Consider the following 12,694-nt stretch of genomic DNA (forward strand, 5'->3'; position numbering starts at 1 on the left):
GATAGTGTATTTTGAAGACTTCATTTGTCCTCATTTCCTTATCAGAACAGAAATTTCTGGGATCTGTGGGTTTACAGTTCTGGAAACGATAAATCAAACTAACATTAAGGGCCATAAGCTGTTAATCTCTGTAACATCCTTTCAGCAGCAGCGCAGATATTGTCCTTTTTGCCCTTTGAAGTTGTCTGCATCTTTGTTCTGTGTCAACTTCTGTACCAGATGTGTTGATTTTCTGTAGAGAAGTAGCCTTTTCTGTGAGATTTTCAGAACTATTTATAGATCAGATCCTATCAGCTCTCTATCACAAATGCAGTAGTACCAGTGTTTCCTAATGTAGTGTTAGAACTAGGGGACTCAATAAATTAGTTTTGAGGAGACAGCATTACTACTATGACTTTCCAAGAAGAGTCTACCTCTTCCTCTCTTTGAAAGGATGAAGCCTGCACATAATTACATTGCCAAGTAAGACAAAATGCTCCTTGTCTATGACACTGTTGATCCAGTACATAGCAGGTAATCAGCAGGCATTCTGGCAGTGAAAATATTCCCCTCAAAGTTCAAAACTTTTCATCAGATAAGTGAGGTTCCTGTTATAGGGATTCTCCTTGGTTTTTTTTTAGTCTCCAAAAGCAATAACTTGTCATCTGTCTTTTTCCAGTAATTTTTGTTTCAGAGGTTTCCAAGAGTGCGATTCATATGCTTGTCTCGAGCATTGCATGGCTGATGTGCTTAATTTGCATTAATCTGTAAATTTTTTTCTCCATAATACTCAAGTTTGTTTATTTTATGTATTTGCCTCTAATGTCTTCACTTTCTTTATTTCTAGCTGTGTTCCTTAACCTGAGGAGTTGGCTGTGGTTCCCTTTACTCTTTGGTTTCTGCCCTTTTGTTCAAGATCTTGTGTCTTGCAGCATGGTGCCAGTTTTTGTCTGCTTTGCTTGGGGGGGCTTAGCCTAACTGTTTATATCTGTTTTAGGACTCTAACATCAGGTATTCCTGAGTACGGCCTTTTAATAAACCCAAATAAGACAGTGGTGAATTTTCCTGTTGATGATATCCCAGGATGTTCCAAATTTAAACAGCTGCCAGATTGTCGTTTGATCCCGTGGTGTGGTTTGTTATTAGATATAAAAACACTTGAGGTTTACTGCGATTACTCCAGGTAAATAGTTGCACACTCCAGTGTCAACTTTCCAGTATTTTGTGCACAGTGGGAGAAGCACAAGGGTGTGTTGGGAATTGTGTAGTTGAATTAATTGCAAAATAGATTGGGATTCATTTGGTATAGAGTAGAGGGACTAGCAATCTTTTTGACATCAGAGGTATTCCCTCTGGTATACTTCAGATGGGAAAGAATGTGTGGGGAAGAGAATTTCTCTTTAAACTAGCAACCTTGGCCATTTAGATAAGAGTCTGAAGTGACACACAACTCAGGACAGGATAATATATCCTACTGAGAAGTTGTGTACATCCTTTATATGGACTACTAGAGATAGCATTAGATATTTGCTAAAGATTGAAAAGAAAGAACTGTTTAAACTCAAGGATAATATTGCTGCGGTATTGACCATTTTTTGGTATAAACAGCCCTTAAGTATTTAAGTGGAAAATTAGGAGGAGGTTTTCCACTGTTAGGGTGGTAAAGTTCTTCAGTAGTTTTCCTAAACAGTAAAGTTTGGTCATTTTAGGAAAGGAATTTATATGACATGGTTTCCCATAGCAAAGGACCAAAGTCAACAGCCAAAGAGATTTATTTGCTTGCTGAGTTTTTGAAAGAAACAGTTTATGTTGAAAAGGGTACTGATGCTACTGGTCTGGAAGACACTAATCAGAATCATAAAATCATAGAATTCTTTATGTTGGAAAAGACCTTTAAGACTGAGTCCAGCCATTAACCCAGCACTGCTAAGCCCACCACAGTGTTTGTTTCAAGGCTTTACTGAGGTGCCTTCAAGCCTAAGCTCCTGCATTGCATGGATCATAGATGTAGATAAGATGATTGTCACTGGAGTAATTAATAATGTTCTGGCTAGACAATGTGTTTAAGAAATACATTTAGTTTGTTTAAATACATTTGTTTTTAAGGTTATTGATTTGGCTTTTTTTAGCAGGGTGAATTTTTCAGCCCTGAGGAACTGAAGTCAGCCCTTAGCTAATACCCTTTATGACACAGGGCCTAGTCTCTTTCAACATTGAATTTAATTATGGTCGTTGTTTAGCTATTGGCTCATTGATTAGCAGGAAATCTCTGTAACGTGGGAAATTAAATGAGGCTTGCTTTACAGAATTTAATTTAGTCTATTAGCCCATGGAGTTTAACTGCTTTTCTACTTTTTTTTCTAGTTACACCTGTACTTCCATCAGATCAAGTCTTTCCTTCAATTCAAATATAACAGCTGGGAAAAACATGAAATACAAACTGAGTGCAGTCCTCAAACTGAAATGTCATAGTTTATTTCTTGATTTACAGGTGGGAATATGAAAATGGATGTTTCGCAATATTGTGATTAGTGATGAAGAGCATTAAAACTGCTTTGAGTTCTAACATGAAAGTTTATCTTGAGAGGAAATCCACATAATATGAAATGTTGACATAAAATAAAATGTAGGATTCCAGAAGTGATCCTTTCACAACATTGTTAAGTTAGTTGCATAAAAGAAATCTTTAAAGTTTAGCATAAAATGTTTTTTGTCTAGATCTTCAACAAATCCCATTATGATGCTAAAATATTCTTATAGCTCTGTTTCTGTTCTGTTCTAGATCAACAGCCTTAGAACAGTTCTCATTAACATCTACAAGATATTTTTGCTACAGGCTTACAGGTAGGTCACTGTCTTCTGAAGAAAGTGTTAGCATTTCATTACTCTTTCTTGACACATGGAGGAGCTATGAATTAGAAAAAAGTATGCCATGTGAGTGTGCAGTGTGTGTATATATATATATGTGTGATGTGTGCAGTCATAAATGTCAGTAGTAGGTCAAGTTATTCTCATTTCAACACTGTTCTTAAGTAATACTGTTACGTTTCAGATACAGGAATATATTTGGTGTGTGTGTTTAAGTGATACTTCACCAAAGGGATGTTCAGGGTCTAGGTTTTGACAGCTGACCTCAAGATAACCAGCCTGTTTTGCTTCAGGAGTATTACAAGCAGCCTTAATAATCATTTTATATTTAGGTCAGTTAGAACTTTGTATCTGTTAAAGTCATATAGAACTTTGACCAGTATGACTTCAGGTAAAGTAAGGTTTCATTCTACCAAGTTAATTGCAGTTTCTTATTGCTGACAATGTTTTAATTGCTCCTTAGCTAGTAGTATCTTGGCATTTGTGAGCTGGGCTTGATCAGCAGAGGAAGCGAATGTTTTAAACAAAGATAAGGGAAAGAAATCGAAACTCATAAGTAAGTTTGAAGAACGTACTAAACTATGAACATAGAAAATTTTGAATGATTGGCAGCAGCAAGTAATTGTGTTTTTATTGCTTTAACACAGAAAATGTGCAAGTTCTTCACTCTTCACAGAAATCAGATGTTGCTCTTTTGCTATGCTCGCATTTGTTATGAAGGGACATTTTGGTTTTGTTCTTAAATTCATCTTGGTCCACATTCAAGCTGTATTTTTTGTCCAAGAAGTGTAATTGGGTTTGTCTAGTACAGCACTGTGTGCAGCTCTTAAACTTTTGTGTTGTGGGTGATTTAAGATTTTTCTCTGATAGATATGATCACTTAGTTACTTCTGTTTGGTTTTATGGTAACATTCTAACAGTGGCCTTCATATGTTGTTTAAAAGACTGTCCACCATGATAACTGCATGTCAGGTTAAATCAGTCAAAAACCTATTATGCAGCATGGTACTTGGGTCTATCCTTTAAATATTGAAAATGTCACAGTTTCTTTAAGTGATTGCAATATGCTGGGTTAATTTACTAAACAAGTATATACATTGTTGATTAATTAAAAAACAACATTTTAATTGGCCATATTCAGCATAAGCAAGATTCTAATGCCAGAGTCTGAAGGTAAAAAAAAAGTCAGCAGTTTTAAAATATTTTCAAACAGGTGTAAGGAAGCATACAATACATATAATTCCTATAGGGTTGGCTTCTAAATAGGCAAAGGAGCAAGCATCCTGATCTATTGAATCATTTGGAAGTCTATTTTCCTGCATACGTGAACAAAATTTGCTGTGGGGTTTTGCTTTGTTTTTTTCTTCCTCTCACACTCTCTCATGTGAGTGTTCTCTGGTGGCATGGTCTGTGGTATGGAATTGGTGACAATGGGTAGTTTCATTTTCCCTGCACATAGCACAGTTATGCTGTCCTCAGAGGAGAAGTCTGTTACCAAGGCAGATGGCTTCAATATCCTCTTTCAGCATAATTTAGAAACAAATGTCCTATATGTCTGACATTCCAGGAATGTGTATATATGGGAGAGGTGTCATGCAGTAACAGTGTTGATACAGCGAAAGACTGATGTTTGTGTAGTGCATAATCTATGTAGGCATAGTTTCACTTAAAAATGTAAATGACTTTTGATTAAATAGGCTGTTTTTGTGAACAGGTTCCATGCCTGTGTTCTCCAACTTCCATTCAACCAGCAAGTTAGAAAAAATCCTTATTTCTTCCTAAGGATTATCTCTCAGACTGCGTCATGCTGCTATGCTGTCCTGAAAACAATAAATGCAGGTATAGGATGTTAATGGCAATGAAGTAGTGGGTTTGGATTTGTTTGTTAGTGGGTTTGGATTTGTTTGTTAGTGGGTTTGGATTTGTTTGGGGGTTTTTGTAAATGTATGGAACATCTTGAATGTGCAGTCTGATGGTGTAATTTTAAAATCAGGATTTAATATTGTGAAGTGCATTATAAGAATCACAGTGCATTTTTCTTCTTACTCAGTTTTCTGAAGATTCAGTTTCAGGTGCTAGTTTTTTGTTTTCTGCTGATGTACAAGACTTCACTGACTACACAGGTTTCTAGTAAAAAAACCTGTGTTGATTTTATAGAAGGAGAGGAGAGAGAGACTGGACATACTTCTTAGTGCTCATCATTTTCAGTTACATTATTTTCCTTTTCTGTATCTAGGGATTGCTGAAGGTAACAAAGGTGTATCTGGCATATTCCCTATTCAGGTAGCAGAATGGCTCTGCTACCATGCCTTCACTGTCAAACTGTCAAATCATGAAGCTGTTTACAAATGTCTGCTTACATCCTTAAAAGTCTGTAAGTATTCAGCTATTTTTACAGTTTTGTCTATTGTAATTTTGTCTATTGATTAATTGTAATAAAACTTATAAAATAATGGATTTAAAAAGTTTTCATATCCAAAAATGTTGTTCTCAGATATACATTAACAATCTTTCTGATTTTATTCAAGTTTACTAAGTAGGCAGATTAAAATGTTTTTCTAGAGCCTTGTTCTCACAGGACAGCTGATGCTTGGCTCTTAGTAAACTTGTACAGTTCAGAAGGCTTAATAAGACTGTGTTAATCATGTAAGTATTCCCAGCAGGTTTAACAAAATGAAAAATAAATGCTCAAGCTTCTGTTTTAAAAAAATGTGGATTAACTGGCTACCAAATAAACTCCTCCTACAATTTAAACTCTTACCCAGAAAAGTGTCACCAGGGTCACTTGGAAACAAAAGCACTGGTTCCACTGCATGTGTATTCTTGTAGAGTTGTGGTGTTGGTATATCTCTGACACTTCTGTTTGGTAAAAGAAGCTGTCTATGTCCCTGGCCCCTGGGTAGCTCTTTCCTTAAACAGTTATGCAGTCTGCCTGCAGGCCAGCCCCATAAATAATGGAACTTTCAGCTTTAAGATATTAAAAGTGGACAACAAGAGGTTTTTTTGAAGCAGCCTGTACTATTAATGAATTTTGCTGTGGTGATGGCCAGACTCTTGACGCCGACTCTATAATTTGCACTCTGAGTTGTTGCTTGGGCAGTTTTGTTATGCAAGACCAAGAAATTCTCATTCCAGAGTAATACCTATTTGATTTGAAATGTATCCTAAGCTTCCTTTGATAGCTGCACTGAGGTAGGGTGCCCCAAAAAGAAAGCAGCTCTCCTTTTGGAAGGGAGCATTTCCTTCCTATTCCAAAGGCTTGTAGCACTGCCTGAGTGCAGAGCCTGATTTTTGGTGGTGCAGTGTGAATGTATCACAGCAACACTCACAGGAAAGAAACTGATGGTTTGGATTTTGCCAGCCACATTCTTGAGAGCTATGGACTTTCTGTATGGAGCAGAGTTCCAACAGCCTTTCCCAGAGGAGCTCCTCCTGAGTTTCTCACTGACACCAAAATCAGAGGCCCCAAGTCTCCCACTGCTGCTAAGAAACCAGGGCAGGGCTGCTTGCTTCACTTGGAGGGGACAGTGGCTGAAGAACTCAGCAGAGAATGCAGTAGACGCAACCAGTAGGACAATGGATTCCCTGAGAGCTGCCTCACTTCTGTAAGATCCATACAGGGCACATTTGAGTTTTCATCTCTAATGCTAAAGGTTTTGTTCTTGGTATCTGACTGGCAGACCACAATCCAAGCCAAAGCTCCTCCATCCTTCTCTGTGCTTTGCTGTTTAATCTGACAATACTTTCAGGGTGGAGGCACAGCTCCAGGCAGTTTTATTGCTCAGCAGAGTCTCACCTTCCATGGCTGTGTGCATCAGCCGTAAAAGTGATCTCTGCTGTCCACAAAGGCACACCACCACAGATGCCAGGGAAGATTGGCTGGGAAGTAAAAGCAAAGTTTTCCCAGTTTGACTAGCAGTTGTCAGTAGGTTCCTTCTGCTGTACCCATAGAGCTGCTTGCCTAACTGAATACTGAACTGAAACTTGCATGTGGTCCAGGCCTAACTCTGTGCAGTTTCCAACCAAGGAAGGGAAAGCTGGCCACCTGTCAGTTGGCTTCACTGGCAGTGAGAATTGTCCTTAAGAAAGGGAATAATCTTTCTTCCTAAATTCCTAGGGAAGCCTATTAATATTGTACTTCCTGAGTATTTTGGAGGTGGAGCAGGAAAAGTCCAGAGGTCATAAAAAGAGATGTTCTCTTGAAAAGAGTAATTTTCAGTTATTCTTTCACAAATCTTACCTTCTCTGAGGCAGAATCTGTTCTTCACATCCATAGTATGAAGATAACCCACTATTTTTATCTGCAGAGTCTGTTTCTTTTGGAAATATCGGAGACTTCAAGCACATTACTGAGAGATCAAGGCTTCAGAAATCTTTGCTTAACAGCTGCCTGAACAATTAGCAGGCTGTGACTTGTGACTTTACTATGAAACTTTTAAGATGGAAATTTTCACTATGATTGGTTGACAGATCACTGGCATCCAAGTAATTCAAATACTATCTCTCCATTTGCTTATAGCCCCCTGCAATCTTACCTGTACTTCCACTAGTCCAGTTTCACCAGTGCAGCAAGGGTTGATACTATAATTGGTGGAGTTGTACCAAGACATCTCGTGGTGATGAGTCACATGCATTCCCTTGGTGTGAAGGGGCATCATTATCTCTGTATCCCCAAAGTCTCTGGCAGAGGTGAAGGCTGTTTTTTGGTCCCTTATTACATGTGGTATTTATATTTATATTTTTTTCTGAATTTAGTACAATATTAAAATACATTTACAGAGATATTGGTAGTTTTCTATGCAGTTACAAGTTAGTTTTGTTTGCCCTGCACCAGGCCTAGTCCTAGATAATGTTACTGTAATCAGAACATCATCTTGTAGAGAAGGTTACTAGAGAACTAAAAATTATGTAGAGATATCAGAGCTAATTCTCCATATGATATTTTAAGTTTTGTCTTGTGGAAATCAGGTAGCGTGTGTGGATACCAGTAGTCATGACAGGGAAATCACTGACTTTCAGGTGGGATCCTGTGAAGTTAGCTCAGTATCTCTGTATGCTGCAGTAATCTGTAGCACAGAGATAAGGCTGGTAAAAGCATCTGTGTTGACTTAACAGCTGCAAATTTTGTTGTCATTTTGGAGCTTGTGTTGGCTGTATAAAGCCTATTACCTCTGCAAGATCATATTATTGACAGGAATTGATATAAATTTGGTTTTCTCTTGTGTCCCTGCACATGCCTTTCCATTACACTCAGTGGGAATTGGTATCAAGCTCATAGGTTTTGGAGAGGAGTTCTTCCCACTATTCCCAAACCTATTAAATATCAACATCAGGCTTGTCATGAGTTGTCATCATTCTTCAGAGTTAAGTATTTAAAACACAGTTATTGTTTAACATCTCTCCTGTTATTACCAGTGGGTAAAGGAGCAAGAGACTCTCCTTATCATGATAAGATATAAATACATCATCTGTCTCCTTTCCAGATACAGGGAAAATGTTTATTGAGTACTTCTAGCTTTCTGCACCATTGACAATTTTGCCGACTCTGTTTAGTGATGGACTTAAACTGTTGCTAGGATTTTACACGTTCTTCCTAACCTGTAAAAAGTCCTTTTTACTGTCTATATTTCTATTGATGGGACATTCAGTCTTTCAAAGTAACTGTGGTTTAATGGAAGGCCTTATTTGGTGGGCAGTTGTTGAACAAATGGGCTTATACTTTTCAAAATTTAATGGAGTTCTCAAATCTGAACAAAAAAAGTCACAAAAACAGAAAGTAGAAGGAGTTTGCTCCTTGATTTTCTTTGTTAATATTTACACATACAGTTTTGAACCTTTTTATTTGTTAGCCCGATTTAAGTGTGGAAGAACAGTAGCATAATTTATTATAGCTTTTTTTTGTCCCTGTTTTCTAGGTGTTTCAACTTTTTAGTTTGTTTTAGCTAGTATTGATTTAATTTCTTCATTAGCATTATCCCTAAACCAGAATTAATAGTTATTTGCAGTTGTAATGAATTGTTTCTAATATTTTGGTAGGTAAGAGGCAGCTCATCAGGAATATCCCAGAGGATACTGTGGCACTACTGCGGGCAGTGACAGAACCATCTCTTTGTCAAGATTTCAAAGCTATCCTGGACTAACTGATTGAGGTCTATTTCATAATTTTCTCAGGTTTGAAAATAAATGCTATGTCTTAGGTGACTTCTCTGCAATTTATTTTGATAAAGTGGGCCAAAAGCAAGTTCACTCAGAAGTTTTATGTGTTTGTTTCTCAGATACCATACAAGCATATAAAAAGAGCAGACAGTTTTGTTAGTACCTCTCGTTTGGGTTTTTTGTTTGTGGTGTTTTTTTTTTTTTTTGTAAACCCACAGGCTGTTTGAAGTAATTTATTTGGTTATGTTCCATGACTTGCATCTTCTTGATGAAGGAGTCATTAAACTGTGTACAAAATTATTTACTTTCTTGGCTCAATGAGTTATCTTGAAGGTTGTTTTTTTTTATAACTTCTGTGTTGCAGACTATTTTATAATAAATTGGTTGGTTAATTGTAATAGCATGTATTTGTTTCCAAGGCTTTTATTTTATAGTAATCTTTAATATGCTGGTTTATGTCATGAAAGCAGTTACCTACACAGGGCAAATGCATTTCATGACAAGATGCAGAGGCTAGAAATTTTATGCTTTGCAGATCACAGCCAATATATGCCAAAATTTCACTGTCCAAGCTGATTATTTGATATATGTTTTATTTATTTTGAATATTTAGTGATATTTTTACTACTGTGCTGTATAGAATGATGCTGATCCACTTATACCTACAAAACAAAAGTTCTCAATTAGATAATATACCAGGTATATTGCTTTTCTGTTTGCATATCTCTGGCTCTGTAAAAACAAATTTTTTACAAGGATATATAGTGATAGAAAAAAGGAGAATGGCTTTAAACTGGGAGTTGGCTTACATTCAATATAAGGAAGAAATTATTTACTGTGAGGGTGTTGAGATGCTAGAAGAGGTTGCCTAGAGGAGTCATGGTTGCCTCATCCCTGGCAAATCCCCCCCAACAAAGAGACCAGTGACTGATTTGCAGTATTCAGTCTGCCCATTAACATTGTAACTCAATTCAGAATGTACAGTCAGTCATACAGATTTAAAATAAGTCGCAGATCAAATTCTTACTAGAGATGAAGAACAACACTCTTGCTCTCTCTCCAGCCATCAGCTCAAACATTTAAACAGCCCCATGCCTCTCAGTGGTCTTCAGAGATACTGGATGAGGGAGCACTATCAGGGACAATATTGCATGAGAGAGGTCTGGCAGGTCAGAAAGCTTTATTTTATGGATCATGTGGCAGGAAGAGACAGCAAGGTGGTGTAACATGGAGAACAGAGGGCATGTGAGCTTCACCAATGGCTTGGATTAGCCCATTTTTCTCTGTGTGAATATAAACTTAAGATGTGGTCTCCGCTGAAGGTGTAGTTTTATAAAAATGAATACTGTGTAATGCTTGCAATTCTCTGTTATTTGTCTTTCCCAAGAATTCCTGGCTGAGTCATCAGTTTTAAAGAGTAGCTGTGAGGATTATTTCATTTAAGATATCCTTCCCTCAAAAAGGCAAATGAAAGAAAAGCTGAAACTGGTGTTGTTTTACCAAGTGGAGAATTTGGAGATTTGAAGAAGAGCTGGCACTCTGTACTGAAAACTTGAAATTGCTACTGTGGCTTATGGTAATTGGAAAGAAAATACTATATGTGTAAGGAATACATTAACCATAGCAGGGGCATACAGTTTTTGCTCTAAAAATAGATGCTTATAATGTTGGGAAGGTAGAAATATTCCATAAAGCTATTCTGGCACAGAACTGTTCTAAAAGAAATAGTGTGATCCATTATGGTGGTAAAATATATTCTACTTAATTGGTAGCAAGGCAGTGTGTTAAACAGCAACTGCTGACAGGAAATGTTTGGGTGGAGTGAATAACTTGAATCTAGAAATATTAAATGAATTAGGAGCATTCTGAATCTGTAATGTGGGTTTTCAACAATCATTGTACAGCTGGGAAAATTTCAAAATATTTGAGAGGTTGTGGTGAAGGTTAAGGTCTCAGTATTTAAGAGAAGGTAAGTAGAGAGATTGAGATCTAAACCACTGAACGTACCTCCCTGCTCAGCCTGTGCTGCAAGTGCTGCAAACCACTCAGGAAGTGGAGTTTGCTGGAGGGTTTAAATGGGGAGAGGGAGAAATAGGGCTGAACACTGTTTTTAGTGTGTCTACAGAGCTGTAAAGGAGTTTGACAGAAGCCCCAGAAGGGGAGATCACAATATCTTGGATGCCTCCATCAAATACATCCTTCTTTCCCTACTCTTTCCTTTTGGAAAGGAAATATGGACTGGGAATCTCAGATTGAGGTAGGTATCAAATTTCACAATGTAGGAAACTGCCTGTGTTCCAGAAGGATTGTGCTTTTCTTTCTGCATCTGATTTCTGTTTATTGTATTATGATGATTTGGATTTGTCCTTATTTGTAGTGCTGTTCCAATGCTCCTGAGGCTTTTTCCTTTAATAGGCAATTGATCTCCTTGTTCTAGGGCTGTGGATTCTGGTTAAGGCTGAACATCACCATGACTGCATTTCTGTCTTTTACTGATTTATTCCCAAAGAACCCAGGTGGTTCTTGCAGCCTAGACAATTCTAGGAAAGTCTTATCTGTCAGAATGTTGAGTTCACAGCAGCATATTGGAGCAAAGAAGGTTTGATGGAATATGGAGATAAAAGATTGGGAAAAGAGTGAGGGGAAGGTGTTTACATACATGTGCTCCCTCAAGTAACACAGTTGAGCTATTCAGGAGAAAAATGTACCTATAGGATATAATCTTGGTCTTGATGAATAAGAAGGGGAACTTAATTGGAATAAGGCTAGAATTTTGGCACAGGAATTTTGGTAGAAGTAACATAAGAAATGCATTGATAACAGAAAAATAGTGTTCATGCAAGTGTTGCTAAACACATTTTTCTACATGCCTACTTGAGCTAAACAGTAACTTTAGCTTGTGTTTTCCAGCCATCATTTGTAGTTACTGGAGCTGAAAATTGTCTTCCCTCAGAGTCCTGTCCTGGGCTGAACTTCAATGTCTGGTGATCCATAAAGTCTCCCTTCTGGTGAATGGAAGGGACAGCTCAAAAGTCAAGTGTGGATACCATGACAGTGACTCAAGATGGATTTATAGACTTGAAAGTCTTTTAGATCTAGTTTAATTATTTTCTCAGCTTCTGTCAGTGTTTCTGTTTAAGAACAGAACTTTGACTACTTAAACCTGCTGCATATAATTGTCTACAGGATTGTAATGAACATTTAGCTTACTGTAGTCAGAAATGTGAATATAAAATGTATGCTTTAGTTAGTTAAAAATTCTTATTTATGTATTTACAGATTTATAACCCTAGCCCTTTCTCTTCCTTGACTCAGCCTGCAGGTGTTGTCATACTTAATCTTTACATACTTTCCCCACATTTTTTTAGAGGTTGCTGGTTCGTCAAATATCATGACAAAGGGAAGCCTCATCTCTCAGCACTACACAGTGGTCAGGATCTGCAGCCAAGTACAGGAAATCCTGTTTTTCAATGAAGATGAATTTCATGTCCTGTAAGGTTGCAGCTCACTGAAAGGCTGCTATGTATCTGCATTTTTGTTATGCTATTCAGCTATTGTGTTCAGAATTAAAAATAAAGGGGAAAAAATGGGGTATTATTTTTTTACAGTATTTTCCACTACAATAAATTCTGGAATATGCTAAGATAAGAGATTTGTGCACAATGAATTGCTCATATTTACTTAGCATACA

At 37.3% G+C, this 12,694-nt stretch overlaps 1 protein-coding gene across 2 annotated transcripts in view; it reads left to right on the forward strand.

Annotated features, from left to right (window-relative positions):
* The window catches only part of TERT (telomerase reverse transcriptase), a 30,719-nt gene extending 20,722 nt beyond the window's left edge, over positions 1–9,997 (forward strand). Inside the window, exons 11-16 of one of the 2 annotated variants that reach the window (XM_056482846.1) lie at positions 977–1,162; positions 2,344–2,470; positions 2,762–2,823; positions 4,562–4,686; positions 5,084–5,221; positions 8,884–9,997. In XM_056482846.1, the coding sequence (XP_056338821.1) occupies positions 977–1,162; positions 2,344–2,470; positions 2,762–2,823; positions 4,562–4,686; positions 5,084–5,221; positions 8,884–8,987 (742 nt within the window). In that variant the 3' untranslated portion in view covers positions 8,988–9,997. The remainder of the gene's footprint in view (positions 1–976; positions 1,163–2,343; positions 2,471–2,761; positions 2,824–4,561; positions 4,687–5,083; positions 5,222–8,883) is intronic. The other variant, XM_056482848.1, reaches the window with a different exon arrangement.
* The last annotated feature ends 2,697 nt before the right edge of the window (positions 9,998–12,694 follow it).

Source organism: Oenanthe melanoleuca, chromosome 2 (assembly GCF_029582105.1).
Source record: "Oenanthe melanoleuca isolate GR-GAL-2019-014 chromosome 2, OMel1.0, whole genome shotgun sequence".
NCBI lineage: Eukaryota > Metazoa > Chordata > Aves > Passeriformes > Muscicapidae > Oenanthe > Oenanthe melanoleuca.